This window comes from Pieris napi, chromosome Z (genome assembly GCF_905475465.1).
Source record: "Pieris napi chromosome Z, ilPieNapi1.2, whole genome shotgun sequence".
Taxonomy (NCBI): Eukaryota; Metazoa; Arthropoda; class Insecta; order Lepidoptera; family Pieridae; genus Pieris; species Pieris napi.
In genome coordinates, this window is record NC_062259.1 from 11,368,081 (window position 1) to 11,390,125 (window position 22,045).

The 22,045-nt window shown below is 33.6% G+C and overlaps 1 protein-coding gene across 1 annotated transcript in view; it reads left to right on the plus strand.

Moving 5' to 3' along the window:
* LOC125062581 (glutamate receptor 1-like) overlaps nt 1-22,045 on the plus strand; it is a 98,555-nt gene that overhangs the window by 18,892 nt on the left and 57,618 nt on the right. Inside the window, exon 3 of the mRNA XM_047668590.1 lies at nt 20,295-20,422. Within this exon, the coding sequence (XP_047524546.1) occupies nt 20,295-20,422 (128 nt within the window). The remainder of the gene's footprint in view (nt 1-20,294; nt 20,423-22,045) is intronic.

Here is a 22,045-nt window from a genome sequence, read left to right on the forward strand (position 1 = left end):
AAGTTGTTAGGAATGTAAAATAAAGGTAGTGTAAACCTTTTATATTTGATGCCAAAGTGTCGTGAATAATTATTATTAATATACTCGTTTTGGTATTATTAATTAAACAAATATATATCAAAATATTGGCCTCCTCCCGTTTGCCCTCTGTTCTATAAAAAAGCAGACGTCAAAAGTATTTCAAATATTTTTCTTGAAGTATAATATATTCTAATTATATTCTATTGAACCGTAAACCGTACTTCCAGCTTAACAATTATATTCCATGAGATAAGTAATGAGCATTATCAACTTAAGGGCTAGTATAAATTCGTATCATGAAATTATGTTTGATTTCAAAATGATATCAACAATAGACATACTATTGTTGAGATATTCGACATTCGAGAGTATGGGACAATAGGCCGCCCACGGTCAAATCAATGTATGTTTACCAGATTATTTGCGATTGCGATTACATAATATATATCGTAACATTAGTTAATCAATGCTAATTATTTTGTATTCAAACGTATTCCGCGGGAGCGGAATGGGGAGTGCTCATTTCAGCTATGTTAGAATAATAGGCCTATTTTCACTTAAAAAACACGCACCAAATAACATGTCGTGGTAGAATTAAACCGTTTCCTGGAATCAATTCCATGTATGACAATACAGAAAGAATTTGTGATACAATGCCGTAATTAGAAAAATAAATTTTTATAAATTAAACTCGAAACGTAGACTCGAACTAAAAAGTATATAAAACATAACCATATTCTGGTATTTACCTACACCGAAGTAAAGCGAAAAAGGTCAAAAGACGCGACGGATGTATGGTGTCATTTACGAGTTTTATCCTCTCCCAGGGATGGCACTAAGCAATTTTTATTGCAGTTTCGAAAATATTTTTATTTAATATAAATCCCTTTTAAATAAACAAGCGACTTCGAATGTCGCTAATGTGAATTATTAAAAAAAAAAAGTGTCCAGTACGGGTATTTTTTTTAAATAAACGTGTGTGAATTTTGTTAGATGCCTTGTGATCTAAAACCATAAAACCACAATTTATCGGCTGCATCGAATTTTTTGACAAATAAATGTTGAAAATATGCACACGCTAATGCTCTAATATATATTCTGTATTTCCTAAAAAAATAATAATTTGTTCAATAGACACTAATATACGCCGTTGCTCAGCTAATACTATCATCACGTGGCAATAGTACACCGGTAGCAAATAAACGTTGACTAAGAATTTTATTTTATAAATAAAGTAAATAACAATAATACAGACAAGTGCGTGCTCCTATTTCACCATGCCTCCTGCTGATAGAGGACAAGTCTTTGTCTTTAATTTATCTATGTTACTTTTATTATTAAATTGTAATTAAATTGTAAATTGTATTGTAATGGTTGCGCAGCTCCTTACAAACGTCGTGTAAAAAACATGGCGATTAAAAAGAGTGGCGGAGAGTTTATTGCCAGTTCTTTTCTTCCGTTCTACGCCCTTGATTTGAGAGCTGGCACTAAAGTACTGGTACGTAAAAAAAAGTACACTGTTACCAGTTATAAACATTTATTTTTTTTGACGTTCATAAGTGTACATAGTGTTACCTATATTATGATTAAATGATTTTTGACTTTTGACACGAAGTCCAATTGCATAAATTTACGAAATTTCTCAATTCTCCCTTTTCATAACAGCGTTAACTCAATTTGATAGAAAGAGACAGTCAGTTTAGTTATATATATAAAAATAACCCCCTTATACAATATAAGGATTAAGGAGGTTATTTTTACAATCACGTTTTGAAATGTTCGTACGTTTACCATGACAAGACGATTTCAGGAAAAACACTTCAATAAAAATCCACAAATACACGATATATCGTGACATTCCAACTCCCAACAATGCAGAACTATTTGAAACCTCTCCAATAGGATGGTCCTTAACTGTAGGTATCTCACAAATAGCATCTCCTTCTTCCATACATTATAAGGAATGTAAAGAAAGACAACACGATGCCTCGTTTTGTTTACTTGTAACTGCAAAATTGAGCCTGGTACAAATGGTTGAATTTTTTTTTAAATAACGCAATCGCGTCGGTATGGCGGCCTGCTAGTCACACCGGAGAAGTATGGCATGACACTACCGCCTCTTAGTTTTTATGAGCTATCAGAAAGTACTAGAATTTTTGTTGAACAAATCGTTTGACACTCGTAATTAATCCGACGAGTTCGACTAGTGCCCTCGCGACAGGGCCGCCGGTACCAGCGCTATGACCATCATTTTCGTTTTTTCATTGCGTAAAAAGACCCCTGAAGAACCGCATACTGGTACAAATGACCCAATATTTTGTGTCGCTATCTCCCGGTCTTTATCTCTCTACACACACATACGTCACACAGACTACCTCCTACAATTAGCTACCTAAATAAATTAATAACAACTCCAGTCCAAATAAACTTATGACGTATAGCAGAGAAGATATAGGCAGTTTAAGCTGCGCACCACCACTATGTGGAACCTGCTGCCCACTGAAGTATTTCCGAACCAATTTGACTAAGGGTCCTTCAAGAAAGGAGCAAACTAATTCTTGAAAGGCCGGCAACGCACTTGCGAGCCTTCTGGCAATGTGAGTGTCCATGGGCAGTACCACTTAACATCATGTGAGCCTCCTCCCCGATTGCCTCATTTTAGATTGCCTCATTGGCCCAGGTTTTTTTTAACAGGTGGGTAACGAGCAGGTGATAATGTTAAGTGTTTACGCCGCCCATAGACACAAACTATCAGAAGAGACTCGCTTCTTGAAGAACTAAGTCGAATTTGAAATACTTCAGTTGGCAGCTGGTTCCACATATTGGCGGTTCAAGGTGAAAACAGTGTTTGTCTGTTTACACTAATTACATATACTGGAGTTTATTACTTACAATAAATTCATTAATATTCAAAAGACATTATCCTTTGTAAATAAAAGCTTATTTCAATTAAACTTTTTATATGGAAAAGTTAACGAAACCATTTTCCATTTATCCTATTATGAAACTCGCGTTTGCTAACCCTATCAACCGCTAGCCATAAGCCGCGACCTCTTCAACTTTATTACGCATGTTGAATTTAAATATCAGACCATTATGCTCATAACATTTCTATTTTCGGCGGCTCATACTTAAGAAACCATAATGATAAATATTTTTTTACGTCGATATATTTATTGTTAAGATATCCAAAAAAAGACAACTATTATTGGCTATTCAGTATTCATGCCTTTATAATGGGACAATGCCTTTCAACTAGGCTAAAGATTTTTTCTTTCTATTAGAGCGGCCGCTCACTCTTAGTTTGACAGAAAGTAATGCGTTCCAATTCCTTAGATCCTAATTGTTTTGTAACCCTATACAAATATCTCGGATACTAATAATTATAGATATTTAAGGCTAACTGAATCTCCTCACTTTAATTTAACCGTAAATTGCGTACATTTGAGATGCAGTTGACGCTGGTAATCTGTACTGCATATACCAAGCTTGCAACATCAGTCTTATGGATATTGAGAGGAATTTATTGAAAGTGCTACCGGTACTGCTATTGATATAGAAAGTTGCAACTGGCGCTGGCGAACATCAATTAAAAGCCCACTAACATGTTAATATATACAAATACTTCAAGGAAGCTTCGTTAATTAGAGCCCTAAAGTCACTTTCATATGCACATATGTATTTGCATTTGTATGTACGACGCGGTTTGGTTAAAGATGTTTTAATTGCAATCATATGTTGATTAGCAAGTTTAGTTTAAATATATATATTGACTACATCAATTAAGTCGAGTTAAAATAAGCGAGTTTGCTCGGAAATCTGAATTAATTCATAAACTATACCACTGCAAATGCAACACTTACAATTCTACGAGGTTTGGGAGTACTCTGCCGGACAAAAAAATATTAACATCCATTTGACAGGTGACAAATAAAATTTACCATCGGATTTGCTGATATGTCGCTAGTTTACCACTACCATAATGATTTATATAATTGACTACAAACTGAAATAAAACATAAAATAATAATGCCTTATTAATAGTTTTAGTGGTCGCACTACAAAATGGCTTAAAGGATTTCTAAAATATGGCAAGATCACAACTTACTATGACCAATTTAAAGGGAGAACCTTGCACAGTTGCACAGTTCGTTGTTTATTAAGATAATTAATTTTAGTATGTATTGGTTGAATCGTTTGAAACCTATATGATTATATTACAACTAGTAGACTCGGCCTAGCGTTGCTGTGGCTAAGATTTTTGTTGTATTACATAGTAGTAAACTATTCAAGAGAAACGGCAGAACACCAATCCACCATGCTTTTTTGGTGGTTATGCCATTAAATTGTAGCTTATGTGAAACGTTGGTAATTAAAAAAAAATAATAAAAGGACGCTTATTGTGACGTAACTATAAAAGATAGAGACATGCTGTCGCGACATTTTTTATAGTAAGTGATGTGTCCTGAAAAATTGTAATACATCATTTTGTTCTATCATTAATAGATTTCGCAGCGCACACGATTGAAGGAAGTTTTTTGTTTATTTGTTTACACCTTGGGTTAGATAATTCAAGTTGAAACATAGCCTATGTCACTCGGGAATAGTGGAGCTTGCCAACGGTGAAAGAATTTTTGAAATCGGTCCAGCAGTTTCGGAGCCTATTCATTTCAAACAAACAAAAAATCAAACCTTTCTTCTTTATAATATTAGTATAGATAAAATAGTAGCAAGTCAACCATAAAATACATATTTTTTTTAATTTTAAGGGAAACGATTCCGTCATACATTTTGTCATAATTTGAAACACATTTCACTGTTCACGCACACATAGTAAGCTTTTAAAAAGGAATTTATTGCCCATACAAAATTGAGATATTCCCTCCAAGGTCGGCTACACACCCGCAAGACTCTAGCGTTGCAAATGTCCATGGGCAGCAGTTAGCACCTCTTATCCTCTTGTCCTCAAAAATATATGTTTTCCTATCATACCGTCCAATTTTATAATCTTTCCTCAATGGACTATCTAACAAAAAGTCATCGAAATAATTCCTGAGTCATCAACAAACTCTTCAGCTTTTGAATGTGAGTAATAACATAAGCCACTTATCTTGCTCTAACATTCAGTATTTTTCTATTGTTTCGTTCGCTTTTGTTAAAAATTTAGTACAGAGAGCTGTTCACTTTGGAGTTATTGTTACAAACCTGAATTTATATTCGAGTAGTATAAGTGGAACGGGATAAATTTAGACTCCCCTGATGGGTTTTCCAAACTTTGAGACCCTGTTAAACTTGTTTAAGTAGCCACTGCTAATAGTTTGTTAGTCTAAACTAATTAATAGATAACGTACTCTAGTAAAATTCTGTGTGGACGAACTGTTCGCCAGGGGCTTAAGCGTTCAATTCTCTTCCCTGAGAGTTCAAATCCCGGCTTCGAACCGATGGGCTTTGTGTCTATGTGCGTTTTTATATTTATAAATCGGTGAGAGATTAAATGATCAAGAAACATATACAAATCTGACGCTCAAACGTAAAAGTAAACTTAAGTAACGTTAAGGTTGTAGAGCAACTGTTTTTTTTTAATTTCGATATTTATACGGATTTTTTTTCTTCATCTTACCAGTACAATTGGGTTTTAAGAATAAGTACTCTAAAATGTCATCCAATACTTTACCAAAATTATTGCAAGAAGCTTTAAAGCTATTACGCTGTACCTAAGCACTAAGATCAGTGCTTGATGAAAAAATATAGATATCTCTTTTTATCATAGTAGAAACATAATTTGATAGACAAGGACAAGTTAGTACTTTGCTTATAAAAGCGTTTGCCTGTTTTAGTTTGTATGATGACAAATATCATCATAGATTACTTAAAGATTTTTTTTAGAATCGTTATTATGCATTTGAATTAAATTTGATTTGTTTTAATAAGTTATATAGGGTTTACTATTTATATATACATTGTACTAAAAAATATTAAATTTGATTTTATTATATATCAACAATGAGAAAAATATAGTGAAAACTAATGACAATTTAAAACTATATGAAGAGGTAGAAAGGATATGGTATTAAAAGTAAATATTGTTATTATACATCTTGATTCAAACTCAAACTCAAACTCAAAATATCTTTATTCAAGTGGGTAACCAAGTACACTTTTGAATCGTCAAGTTAAATTAATCGTAAATTTACATTTACTACCAGTTCGCAAGTCAAGGGCGTAGAGCGGGTAAGAAGAACTGGCAAGAAACTTTCCGCCACTCTTTTTAATCGCCAGGTATTGTCATACAAATTGTCATACAAATTGACTTATTAATTGATTGATTGACTTACCACCTGTAAAAAACATGAAATAGACACTAATCTGAAAAGAAATTACGTGTGGTAACTTCTTATATCTTGAATTAAATAATATGTATTAAAAAATATTCTTCAATTCCTTTTAATAAATAAAGCAAGTTATTAAAATTATTTTGGAAAGATTGAAAGGCAACCCACAAAGAGATTTTGAATTCACAAACGTAAAGGATACTAATCCATTACTGCAATCAAATTTTAAAAGTACCCTCGTATATCAACGTTGCACTTTCAATTAAATTCTTTTAAATTTTAGATAAATGAGCAGGGTTTATTTATAATTACAAAATAGTTTTTTTTAATACAACTAGGTATATTAAACATACTAATAAAAAAACGTGTGGCACTCGGGGACTGTCGCGGTAAAGCTATTGCAAATTATGCAATTATAATTATTTATTTATGCAGCTTTTTTTTCTTTGATATTAATTCAAGTTTTTTCTTTAATAAATTAATTCAATCTACCACTTTACCAGACTCAGACTAACTCGCCTATATAGTCTGTCTCACTCTAACGCGCACCGGCTGCACCAATCTCGTCATGTGAATTCGCAGTATGCGTTCTGTCCCGCTCTAAAACGTAAGGTTTTTTTCGTTACGGAATTTCTGGATTTGGTATCCACGCTCGAGGCCCGCGATAGAAGCTATGCAATAGCTTAACAGTTCTTAAGCAAAATCGTTACTATTACTTGCCTTTTATTTTGTCCGTAATAAATCTTTATTATTATTATTTCAAGTTCTAAGATATGACAAGCCAAGTATATGTACAATTTTTTAAGGTTTAATTTTTCTTAAACATTATTTTTTTCTATAATTGTTTTACTTATTATCATTAGTGCCAATTATTGGTTTTCGTTCGTAGCAATCGTCAAATTAGCTATTGACAACAAGGATCAGCCTTCTGTCTATCACACGTCGTTACGCACAAACTAATGGTTGAAATTCACTCGCTTAATACTGTAACATTCAATAAACAATGGTTGATAATTCAAGCTTTATACCAACCTAATTCGGCATATTTCATTGATACTGATTCTGCCCAACTGCTCGAGCAATTTACTTTGACGTACCTAATTCAAGGACAATTGTTAGTGCGGCGTTGAAGCGCCCATATTAAACCACTTTATATTGATTCTGAGTGATGTTTGTTGGGCCTCTAGTTGTTCTAGATTTTAGTTTGACAAATTGAAAATAAATTGCTTTATCTGTTGTAATGAATATACATTTCTCTGAGTAGCAGGTATCAACGTTTCTACGTATATATTAACCTTTTACAGTAAGACTGCCTACATTATTCACTTTGATAAGTAATAATATAATCTTTATTTATTTCTCACAAAAACTTAGGACATAAACAAGTGATAGCTATGAATAAATAATTGTCTTACTTCTGTTTTAGACCAGTGCAGATAGCCTTCAAAATAAATAAAAAGTGAAAAAAATTACAGTAGGATGAAACCCATTAGAAAGGCAGGGGAATATGATCAAAATGAAAGGAAAAATAAATTACGGTCGATCTGAGGTCGGGAAGGGGTAGGGGGGGAGTTTTAAGGGTAAAAAACGGTTTACCTCGATTTCCGGCAAAACTAAAAGTCCTATCGAAGAAAGTTAAATGGCAAAGTTGTAGGTAATAAAAAGATCTAAAACTTTTGTATTTACACATTTTTCACATAACCTCAAAATTGGTGTGAAAAATTCAAAAAACCAAGTTTTTGGTTTTTTATTTTTATCTTTTACAAAAATTTATTTTTTTAAACGAAATTTGGTGAAAACTTACCTTATTATGTCTCAAATATACTGTAATTTATTTGATTAAAAATATTTATTTGTTCGCCTTATTTTGAATTAATATCGAAAAAACACCCTAATTTTCAATCGAAAATTCTGACGTCAAAATTTCAGCTTTTTTCAAAGGGTTGGTGTGCTTTCAGTTCGTTGAAATCTCTACTTTCCTATGGTAAAAAAATATATATATATTACCATAGTAAATCTTCTCAGAAAACGCAAAAAATCGTATGCAGTAACGCCCAGACCTGTCATCCCCTTCCTTACTTCTCTATGAAATACGAAAATTTTAGCCCATCTAAAGGCTAAACATTTTTTTTTAGGTCACTCAGGTATATATATAAGTTATCTTAAAATAGTAATAAATAGGCATCTGATTATAATTTAAAGAAGATTCATAGAGAAGTAGGGAAGGGTATGACGGGTCTGGGCGTTACTGCATACGATGTTTTGCATTTTCTGAGAAGATTTTCTATGGTAATATATATATTTTTTTTTACCATAGGAAAGTAGAGATTTCAACGAACTGAAAGCACACCAACCCTTTGAAAAAAGCTGAAATTTTGACGTCAGAATTTTCGATTGAAAATTAGGGTGTTTTTTCGATATTTATTCAAAATAAGGCGAACAAATAAATATTTTTAATCAAATAAATTACAGTATATTTGGGACATAATAAGGTAAGTTTTCACCAAATTTCGTTTAAAAAAATAAATTTTTGTAAAAGATAAAAATAAAAAACCAAAAACTTGGTTTTTTGAATTTTTCACACCAATTTTGAGGTTATGTGAAAAATGTGTAAATACAAAAGTTTTAGATCTTTTTATTACCTACAACTTTGCGATTTAACTTTCTTCGATAGGACTTTTAGTTTTGCCGGAAATCGAGGTAAACCGTTTTTTACCCTTAAAACTCCCCCCCTACCCCTTCCCGACCTCAGATCGACCGTAATTTATTTTTCCTTTCATTTTGATCATATTCCCCTGCTTTTCTAATGGGTTTCATCCTACTGTAATTTTTTTTGGTTTCAAAAATTATCGGCACTGGTCTATTTAGGGAAAAAGCTAGTTTGCGTGAGACTGATACCTGCTAAAGGTAAGAGTACCTGTGTTACAGGTCATCAGGCCCCCACCACTTAAGTGAGAGTAAGATAAGTGCGAGTGCAAGTGATTACTAATTGAAGATGATTAATGCAGGTGGGTAGTGCAGTGTTTAATTCTTGCTTAGTGGCTCTGTTAAGTAAATTCAGTTGTCGATAGCTGTCGATCAGCAAGTTTGGACGAACATCGAGAAGCGCGCTTGCAATTGGAAGATGTACTGAAATAAGTATTAAACGCGGTGTTATCTGAAACCGAAGAAGATTTGGAAGTTGAACTTGCTAGACCAAGAAAAGTATGGGTTCGAAAATGAATTAATACAAGACCCATTCATGGCAAGCTACCAACTCTATAAGGAATTAGCTGCTGAAGATACGACGGAATTTTACTTTCCTCTCAGGTTGACCGAAGCGTCTTGCTGCCTATCCAGACGTGTTTTGGCAGTGAGGGGGAAGGGAGGGCGCACGCGACGTCACTACTTGCAGTTCACTCGCAAAAAATAGAACATGCTTCTAATCACCTTCACTAATCAGTCGCTGTCCATACTTATTTTTCTAATCACTAATCAGTTAATACAGGCCCCTAAATCCAGTCTGTTTCTATTATAAGCGCAGCAAGAAAAGTTTTAGCACTTGCATAAAGTTAGCAATGGGTGCTAGGCTAGGTTTTAAGCTTAAAGTGTTGAAAAAATTATGTATCAGACAGTTAAGTCTTTGAAGGTAAGACTGACTATTTAAAGAAGCTGCGTTTATTAGCATTTTTATAGGAAAGTCGGTGTTCAGCCTTCCGTGGCTGACTCTGAGTCCGTATCTAATACCTCGTAATGAGTTCCTTCATTGTATAAGCAGATGTCAATTGCTACATAGACAGACAACTACATAGCCGTTGATTTGAACGCATTACGAGTAATTCTAGGTTGTACGCTTCATCGCTAGGCCTCTTTTGATGTCTTTAACTCGCTATAAATATCAAAAAGCTAAAAACTAACCACTTTATTTAAATAAAGAATATACTTATGTATTTTTGAAATAATTTGGGCTTGTGATGCGTTAAGAGCTACGTTAAATATGCCAAATGCTAGGTTTCATTTCCGATAACGGATTAAACATTGACGTTGAAATTTCTAATAAAACATTATAATAACTTAACTTAAGGAGTTAACTTACTTAAACGAATTACTCTCTTACTAGCAATCAAAATTGTTTTTGCACTAAAACTTGTCTCTGATTTATAACTCTAAGAACAATGCATTCAATAACATTTTACCAAATAAAACCAGTGACGCTACAATCTATCAGGTCTATGCCTCAAATTTATGTATCTGTTATGTGCTCATTTCTTTATTTCAGTAGGCAATTAGCTGATCAGCCTGACATACGCCGTTGACCATTTGTGTCTAAGACATGCCGGTTTCATCTCGAAGGAAACCCCAATGTTAAATGCGCACATAGATAGAACAGTCCATTGGTGGACAGTAGGGTACCTACGACCTTAGAAAGAAAGTCGCACTGCTCTCACTCGCACTCGCAATTTTCAGTTTGTATATTATTAATCTATAATATATAATCTATATGTTGTATTAAAATGAAAGATGTCAACCTGTCATGTGTCTTACGCACGCTAATTCGCTCTTCCAATTTGACCTGATGTCCCTCAAATTCAGGGGTCAGAACACAAGAAGCTTCGCATCGCAAATGCGTTATGTGAAATTCAAACTTGGCACTAGAAATAATTAAAACACAATTCTTATTATTTGAGTACTATAAGTGGCTTATTGATAGAATTACTACCATTTTTAAAATCACGTGCTCTTTTCAATCGCCAAGATTTTTGACAAGGCACTTGTAAGGAGCTCCCGTCATTACATCATGATCCACATATTGAATCAATTAATCGTAATATAATAAAAAGTTTAGCCTCTGTCGCCAGTAATGGTAAAATAGGAGTTTTTTTATGCAATAGGAGGCAAACGGGCAGGAGGATCACCTGATGTTAAGTAATACCGCCGCCCCTGGACACTCACACTGCCAGAAGGCTCGCAAGTGCGTTGCGGGCCTTTCAAGAATTGGTACGCTCTTTTCTTGAAGGACCTTAAGTCGAATTGGTTTGGAAATACTTCAGTGGGCAGCTGGTACTACATAGCCTTGAAAAACGCTCAGTTGTGGAACGGCGGACGTCGAGGTGATACGGGTGGAATTTCGTATTCTGCCTCGACGTCCGATGATGAAACTCAACTGCAGGTATTAATCCGAACAACTCCGCTTAACACTCTCCATGGTAAATGCGGTAGAAGATGCAGAGTGACCCCACATCTCTACGTAACGCCAAAGGATGAAGCCGCTCGGAGAAGAATTAAGAGTACGACAAATAGTGAAACAATTTAATTTGATATTTACGTTACTTTAAATACAGTTGGCCTACGTATTTTATGGTTCTCAGCATTCGTATTTCCTTAAATAAAATCAGCATATAATATTTTGTAATTCCCGTGCATTTATGTGGAAAGTTGCCAAGTTCAATTTAGTCTTTGTATCTCTCGTTGTGGTCAATTTCCTTCCGTTTCCAACTTTCATATTCTCATCTGTGGAGTTTGTATAAAATTAAATTCATTCCTTCAAGATGATCTTACACTTTTACTTAGAATATCATAACCGCGAAATGCGGCTGATGAAATCCTGATTAGGTTAGAATTTTGTAGATTAATGTTAAATTGCTTTTTAACGTTATAAATATGAATCTAGTTTTGTTGTGGACCTTATTTTCTCATAAATAGTTTCTAGATACGAACTAAGTAATTGAAATAGTTCTGCATTCTCTAATAGGTATCATTTTGAAGGTAACATTTCTTTAGTAAAGTAATTTGCTTCCTATTAAGACAAAATGCTTAAGACAAAATAATTGAATTAGTGAATTTTTTCAAACACGCAAACTTTCAGGTCGATCAATAGTTACTTTAGATTACCCGCCAACCTCAGTCCAAAGTTATTATAACTTATAATTATTCATATAATGTTCAGATGCATTCGACTTTAAATCTAGACCGTGCTCTATTGGACTTTTCTTTGATTGAGTTTCACTTTTTGTTTCTTCAAAATAAATATTTCTTGTACAGTAATAGTAAATGTCGTACAGAAACATACAATCCTGTCTTAAACCCAAAAGTAAGCATACCCTGAAATGTTATCACCAACACATTTATACAATGATTTATACAAAAGTATAAGTGTATAAGCCTTTAACGGGGAGGAGTCTTTATACAAATTACCGAAAGATACCTTACCTAAGAGAAGAAAGAAAACAATTCTATTAGCAGTTCACTTTTGCGAAGAATATTGAGTAACCAATCATCTTTCTCACCACGCACGCATTAGTACTTCCAAATATTGTATAGAGGTCCTGTTGAAATATGGATGCGGTAATAAAAAAAGCAAATACAGCCGGTGTAGCCTCCGGGTGCTACTTTATTCACTGGTCACGTCTGACCACGCGGGAGGCGCCACAACCTTAAATTGTTTGCACTTAGACAACGCAGCGTCCTTTAATACAATATGATATCATATAACCTACTATTGAATAAGAGAACTCGTACTCCAATTATTTTATCATCAAGGTGTTTGGTAAGAAACGTCTAATAAGGCTTTACGGGTGTTTAACTTCAGCATATCTTATATCTTTCTATGTATTATTAAGAAAACAATGAACTCTTTTACAATTCTAATTAAAAGCTTCTTATACAATTCTTTTTTATTCGGGGTTTGTGGCTGTCGCGTGTGGCCCGTGTGCGGGGACCCTAGGGTCCTATTGTTTATATTTTTTAATGGTTTGTAAAATATAGCCTATGTTACTAAAAGATGATATTCTAATTGTGAAAGAGTTTTTGTCATTGGTCTTCTAGTTTTTTATACATACATACAAACATAAAAATACAGATTTTCATCTATATAGTACCAACTATACGTTCTTATATTCTTTAAGGAAATTTGTGTCTGCTAATAATTCTGATTAGATATCGAAAATCGCTTCTATTGACTAACCAATGTGACCCATAGATCCTGAGTTTACATCCGGCAAGACAATGTTTCGGATTGATATAGAAACCTAATCACTTACTTGGCTTTATGTAGTAAAAATTGTTATAGTTGATCTGTAATGTAGTATAAATATTTAGAGTTGATCAGAGGTATTTGTATTATACTTCAAATGGGATATATGGCAGGTCTGTTTTTTAATACACTTGAACCTTTTAAGTGACACTAAACAATTTCAAATAAATTAAAAGCGACCACTTCCATTTAGAAGTTTTAATTCGACCGTTTTAGACATGCAACAAATTGAACGTAATGTGATTCATTAATGCTAAACTAAATCGTTGCTTCGTGGATTTAAAGTAATGTTGGTCTAGTTCTGAATCCTGAGGTTTGAAACACGGCTGTGCACCAGTGAACTTTTCTATGTAACACTTACTAAGTGATGGAGACTAACGAAAAGTATGCGATAAACACAGAATTTGAATTTCCAACTTGCATATTAAAATAAATTATTAATAAAACCTAACCAGTGAACCACCATAGATGCATTAATAGGTCTACAATTCTTAAAGATAAGGTTGTGCATTAAAATACTATCAGTGCGATATTTTCGCTTTATTTATTTATATTGGAATGATTCAATAAACACACCATTTGCGTCTTAAACATTCTCACTATATTTTCTTTACATGTATTAATTGCGCACATGCAATGAAAATTTAATTTCACGTCACAAAGTCTCTGGGCTGACACAGCTAACGTGAAATTTAGTAAAATTTATCATGGTTTAATTTACTTTTAATATTCTGTGTCAGTAAAAATTAACTAAAGAATTCAGGCACCTCTCCTTTGAATCCTCCCCAAAAAGAAGGCTACTTATTCAGAGCTTGATATATTCGGTGGTAGGCTGATTTATTAAGAAAAAGGCGTTAAGTACCTTGCCATCATCATATTTTTAATTAGGTAATTTATATAAATCTAAAATTTGTAGTTACTATTTCTTTTTTCATTTCTATTTTGGTAGAGTAGTATCTTTAATGATTTAGTTAAATTTTATGTTCACCGTTATTGTCATGAAATGATTTATATTTATATGACGGAGTGAGGTAGGATAAGACGAAAGAAATGACGAATACAATTGACAGGAAAAGAGGGTAAGACAGACAAAGTGAACGGGGAAGGAGAACTAGGCACAATAACGAGATAGCACGACCTGAATTTTAACAAAACCAGGCCCTGCACATAAATTATTGAAGGTAATGACGCCAGCATTGCTGAATTAAATGATAAATTAGATTGTTAGCATTTTTTTTCAGCTGTTTAACTTCAACATTTGAGCTAATTTTTAAAGACTTCTGCCTAGTTCAACCGCTCATTCGAACCGAGGGCCACATTTTTTTTTAATGGAGTCTTGATGTTGGCCTTAAGGGCCTTGGCTGATTTGGCGAGCGTAGCTCGACTGTAATGGGCTATTTCCCGTGAATAGCTGACACACGCCGTCGACTTTATGGATCAAAGGCAAGCCGAATTCCTCACGATGTTTTCATTCACCGTTCGAGCGAATGTACAGAAGAAAGTCCATTGGAGTACAGCCGGGGATCGAACTTACGACCTCAGGGATAAGAGACGTACGCTGAAGCCACTTGGCAACCTCTGCTCACTAACTAACACTCTTGATATATATATATATATATACTTAGGAATATTTTAAGTGACAACAACAATATAACCATTGTTATCCTACAAAAATGATATTCCGGAGATTATTTCTCAAATACGCGCCCCAGCACCACCCAAGTTCACATATCAAACAATTTTCGAGCGTGCAAACTGACGCAGGGATCTCTTAAGTTTGTGTCAACATTTACAGAAGTCATAAATGAAAATATACGTTGCCTCAAATTGTTTGTAATAACAGAAGTTTGCTCCTGAAATATTGACTGTCCTCGTAGTTTTGTAACAAAGGTGAGATGATATTTTTCAACGCTCATATAATATTTTTGCTGTAGTATTTCAAAAACAATCTAACAGATTACTGCAATATTATTAAGGCGAATTTGGATATGGTATGGTCCAAGTGTTGTTGTGTAATTTATTTATATAACTTACGATTTTGTTTATACATATATAGGTATTAGCGTAGTAATTTTCAATGCCAATCTCAGAGTTACCCGAGTTAAACATAAAACATAAAATTTTATACATTTTATGAACGCACTACACGGTTTTTGACATAAATAATAATTATTTAAAGCATAATTTATATTTAAACCTAAATTAAATACTGCAATATTTATTAAATATAACGTGAAAAAATTATCCAATGCAAATAACAGTACGTTGCGGTAAACCTAAAGTTAGTTTTGAAAGGTAGGCAAACTTCACAAACAACAAATCTTGCAACTAATGAATAAATTGGATCCGAAATCGCCGGACAAGAAAAAATGGCGCGTAACGGAAAATTGTGACGCGTACGCGTACGTAATTTTTTTTCCAACGTCGATAAAGAAGTTTCACTTCAATAAGCCGATATTTAGATTGAATATAATAATTAAGAATATAATAAATATGCAATATTCAAAAAGTGCCGAACACAAAAGAATTATGAATGGATTGCTAATACCCTTCTCTATGCAGCTGCTTCAAATCCTATTATAACACATCTTAGTATAAAATGTGATAGTTGCCTTACATAAAGTTGAATTGGATTCTAAAAGCGAATCTGACGTTCCGTAGACTCAGCTTAGCTGCTCCGAAAATGCAAGCAAGCTGTCGGAAACAATAGCCACGTATTAAGCTACGCTTGATGTGGACAGTGAGACACATTTTGACCCCGGGAAATCCTTTAAGCTGTAAAATGTATTCACTTTCATCAAGTCTTAAATTATTGCTGTAAACAATTGAAAAGCGTCCATAAAGTAATGTTTGTTTTACGCGCTTAGAACTCCGATCCGATTCAGAGGGAGACGTTACGCTACTAAAAATAACAACAGGGTCGAAAATGTTGCGAACACAGGCCTAAGGGATGTCTTTTTCAAGGATAGCCTAGTAATAGTGTTTATAGTTTACTAAATAACTTAATTAATGATATTTAGGTATACTACTCGTATTATATCGATAGGGTCATGTAACAGGTTCAAAGTTCATGTAGGTACCTACTTTATTTGTTAGTAGTTAATATGAACCATCAATAACAGTTCCAGGTATTAACGATTAGCTTCGCTATTCATTAACAGTAAACCCTATTATGACATGATCGCTGCATTAACAAAACATGTGCCACTCAACTATACATTCCGCTTGTTTCCTTCGTATTATTATATTACAAGCGTAAGTCCAGTAAAAAAAGGGTGCGTGTACTTATGTACGCGCGGAAGTTATACTTCTTTGGCATTATTAACAATAGTTTTTGATTGCAAGCAAATAATTAATTACAATTAAATAATCAAAGACTGGAAAAGGAGTCATTATAGTCAGTAAAGTTCAGTTTACTTTTGAAAAATTAAATAAATAAATATTTATTATTATTCTCTTACATTAAGTGTCGAATTAAAACAGAATTTATGTTAAATTCTGTTTTAATTCGAATGTTGTTTTAAAATGGCATTTATGGCCAGACTAGTTGCTTACTATTACGTGCATGTACACGACAAATTATGTCCAATGCCGTAGCATCTTCCGTGGGCAACTTCATTCTGTTAATTTTGTGTTACGCATCGTAAAATATCACTCTCATAAATTTTTCATAAAGCGCCTAAAGAAGTATAACTTCAAAAATTGTTTTAATTACTACGGAAAAGAGATCAAAATATATAAGATTAATGAAACAGAAATCTGCCCCATTGGTACCTTAAAATCTCTTATATTGCTTCAGATTTCATAAAAGTTGACATCGAAATCTTCATTGATTTTGGATTACTGGCTGAAAAGCGCAGGCGAGGATTACATTCACTGGGTTAAATTCAAACGCATTCACCTTATTCTAGAAAGATTAAAGCTTACGCGTCTTATAAGATTTACTATAAAAAATAACTATTACTTTATTTTTAAAGTACAATAATATATCACGTCACGTCACGTAGGTATCGAAGTGCAAAAACAACTTTAAAATTATGTTTTCGTTTCTTAATTTAAATCAAACGATAATGAAGTGGAAAAAACGTTCTTCTTTCTTCTACTCTATCAGGAACGGTGAAAAGTATTAAATTACATTAACAATACATAAACGCGAAAAAGATGACACATGGTTAAAATAATTTCTCAACAAATACGAAGAAGAAATGAGAGTTTTAATTAAATGAGGATCGCATAAGATCGAGACGATCTAATATTAAATATCTTTGAGTATGTCATATAACGGATATTAACGCAAATTTAAATATACCACATAACAGGACTAATCCAAGTCTAAGACAAGATCTAATAAAGAAAGTAATCCACGACGTAGTGTTATCACGCCACCAGTTTAATATTTACTCAACGATTCTAGTTCTTTTCGGGAAACGTGACAGCTTCGAAATGTCAAGATATGCAAACATATATATTTGCGTTAATATTATATATATATTATATTTATATATTTCGAAATGAAATTTAATAGTGATTTAGGTTCGATCATGACGATGTCATGTGGAACATAGTGTAATGGTTGCAGCTCCTTACAAACGTTGTGTAAAACAAAAAACTTGGCGATTAAAAAGAGTGGCGGAGAGTTTATTGCCAGTTCTTCTCTTCCGTTCGTAAAATTAGAAGCATTTAATGTATATTTCTTTTTTGACATTCATAAGTGTACATTGTGTTACCTATATGAATAAATGATTTTGACTTTGACTTTTTATATTTATACTGTCACAATTAAAATCCATTAATATCAGAGGTATGCATAAGGTCAAATTCCGCTAATGTCGGTCCCTAATACCGTCCAATATACGCTCCTATTCAGTTCTGAACCTGAGTACTATATGGATCTTTTATGCGGTTCACGTCGAGTTCAATATTGGATGATATCACTACAAATCTCTGTATAATTCTCCATACTGATAATTCCCATGTAAATTCCCTTTGAGCTTGTGAACCTCCGCAGATTTATACCCGTAGTGTCAATAGCCATTTGGATTAGACTCTTTGAACACTTCCAAACATTGGACTAAATGCTTTTATGTTGTAGATAATGGCGTTGAATATATCCGTGTAATTTTAGTAGTAACACTGTGACAATGTATCACATTCACATGTGTGTGCGTGTGTGTGATATTTTTGAAATTAGAATTAATTACCCGGCCGGGCGATTCATTTAACTTAGCACAGAGGCGCTTTGATAATGGAGTATACGCGCTTATTGGTGTTCGAAATTTTGAAATTGTTTTTTAATGCGCCAGAACTTTATTTTGTATACGTTTTAGAAGAATAATGAATCCAAAAACTAATTTAATTTACGTAAAATTTGCTGGTTCATAGAATAAAAGCTAAAATAAAAAAAAGGGTTTCATACTCATACAGAGAATCACATTAAATACAAACGAAAAGTTGGTTTTCGATAATGGACTTACATAAATTGAAAACATTTTTTATATTTCAACATAACGTTACATTGAACGCAAATGGAATTTAGAAAGCGTTTACAAATAGCTTATATTGACTGAAACATATATTTTTATTCTTGTTTATTTGGATTCAAACCAAATCTAAATAAATAAAAATTTTGTCAGTCACAAACACACATTGCAAAATAAAAGGATCAAAAAACAAGCACGGTGAGAGTTTTAAAGCGACTTATTGCTGGCAAACCAATCTGTTAGTTTTTCAGTGCTCACATCAACTAAAACATTTTTCCGTCCAAAAATTCATATTCTAATTTTCTGTTCACCTTTGAATTCGATTCATATAAAATAACCATGAACAATGAAACTAGATCAAAACCATAAAAGTTGTCTGTAAGAGAGAGAGAGAGATAGAATGTGCATTACATTCAAAATCTCTCGCACTTCAGTTGGTAGCTCATTTCTAGGACAATCTGTTTCCACCGGTTCCTGCCCAGCCTCTCTTATAACAGTGTATAGTTTTGAGGACGATGAGACTTTCACTTGATCGGTCCATCCGGTTGGTGAACGGCCACGTGATCTTTTGGCTGCTGTGTTACCAACCACGATAAGTTTATCCAAGTTCTCATCGCCTCTGCGCATGCTATGGCCGAAATAAGATACAATTTGCTGTCGGCATACGGTAGACAGGTGATTTCCGGCTGCAGATTTGCGGATCGATGTATTCGCTTCGCGGGCCACGGTATTCTAAGCAATACAACTCAAAGGCTTTGATTTGATTTTATTACAATATAAAATCATACAAATCAACATGTCTCACAAATAAAGAATACATATTGCTATAGATCTAATCAATTTAAAAAAAAATTATATCACGTTTCACATTGCTTAAACGATATGTGGAATTTTTTGTTAATTATTGTTTTTTATGTCTTATACGATAAAATATATATTTTATGTAAAAGGTTATTTTAACCAAAGTTTAATTTTATTTTATTCAAACATGTGTTAAAATGAGGGCAATCAGATAAAAATATATTATAGAAAGGATATACATGTGTAAACTTGACATATGAACTTTGAAGGCGCAGCGCTAACCAGATCCATGCAACTTCCTCAGAATCGAGTAGCCGCCTGGGCCCACAAGGTATCCGCGAATTTACGCTGTAAATACGTAATTATTATTATTATTATTTTTTTTATAAAGACAATTCACACCAATTGACCTACTCCCATGCTAAGCTGGTGAAGCTTGTGTTATGGGTACTAGGCAACGGATATACATACATATTATAGATAGATAGACATATAAATACATATTAAAACTACACTATTTAGGAGAAAAATGTGTACAATAAATGCCAGCAATGCAGTTGTGTCTAGCGTTACCACTACTCACGTTTCCCTTAAAATTTAAAGTATTTTTAATCACTCATTTTTTTAATAAATAATTTATTGTTTCAGTTTGCAGCCAGTACACACGAGGAGCAATCGCCCTGATTGGATCTGTTCCATCTGACTCATTCCACACTCTTCATTCGTACTCGAACAGTTTTCAAATGCCGTTCGTAATTCCCTGGTTTTCTGAAAAGGTAGGAAAAATAATTGCGCTATTACTATAAGTTACTATTTTGTTTAGCTTTAACTGTTACCGCCGATATGGCCTGCGCGTATCTACGTTCTCGTTCACTGAGTAGTGAAAGTCTAAACGTATGGTTTGTTAGGGGATCGGTAACTGCAAATGTTGTTAGTTAAATAATATTTTTATGTACAATTAAATTCGATACGCCCGCTGTAACTTTAAAAAATACTATCACATATAGCTTCTAACTTAAAGAACAATACTTGTCCCATGAGGGAATTTTGTTTGAAGTTCTCTCCCGGACAAATACCCTGGCCAAATTGAATGATACAAACGGATATAAAGACTTAAAATTGGGTTAAATCGAGCGTCTGAAGAAAAGGGCATACATATGATATTTTTAAATTTAAATGTATATTATTTATCAACCCATATATATCATCATAATTCAGATCTAATCAGGTTTCACTTCCTCATTACAATTCCAACATTCACCAATGCCGCGAGCCGTCTAATTTCAGTTTGTATGGAAGATAAACAACTCCTTATATAGAAATTGTATTCGTTTTTAAAATAAACTCCCAAGCGAAATTAGAGAATTATCACTAAATCAATTCAAAACTCTCGTTAAACGTAAATTATTCAATAAAGCTTTTTATACATTTGACGATTATTTAAATGATCCTAATCCTTGAGATTGATTTGCTCTTGTTCAAATATTTATGGCTGCTCTGCCTTACAAACAATTTGTATGACTCAAAACTTGGCAATTAAAAAGAGTGGCGGAGATTTCTTGCCCGCTCTACGCCCTTGACTTGCGAACTGGCAGTAAATGTAAATTTTGAATCAATTTAACATCTTTTCTGTTGACGTTCATAAGTGGTTACTTATATGAATGAAGTTATTTTGAGTTTCATGGTCTCAACAAATTTTCGGTGCTCTTTAACTTTTGTTAAATTACCCCAGTAATTGCTCCCTTACGCCTTTGACGTCTTCAGTGACGCTTATGGAAAGTTTTCGTTTTCATAAATTTTCCTATATCTCTGACCTGGTGGGATTTCATAACCAGACTGACTTTTTTTAACATAGCGGTTACTCCAAACAATTCGGTTTATGCTTTGGCCAAAATTAAAAACGTGTGGCACTCGCCGCGGTAAAGCTATTGCATAGCATTTTTTATCAACTTATGCAGTTATAATTATTTATTTATGCAGTATTTGTTTTTCTTTGATATTAATTCAAGTTTTTTCTTTGATATTATTTCAATCTACCACTCTACTGTCTCACTCTAACGCGTACCAGCTGCGCCGGCCGCGCGCGCTCACGCTACGTCACGCGATCTCGTCAGAGAGATGGGAATGCGCAGTATGCGTTCTGTCCCACTCTATCGCGTATTTGCCGCGCCTATATATACGTCATCGTGTGTTAGGTTTTTTCGTTACGGAATTTCTTAATTCGGTCGTCGTGCTCAAAGCCCGCGATAAAATCTATGCAATAGCTTAAAAAATCAATAATTAAACGCCACACTACTGCCCCAAATATACTGCACATAATTAGCTGATCAAAGTTTCTTGGAACACCCCATCTATCTGCCACCGTTTAGCCGTCTTTTTCGTGATATGAAAATTTAAGA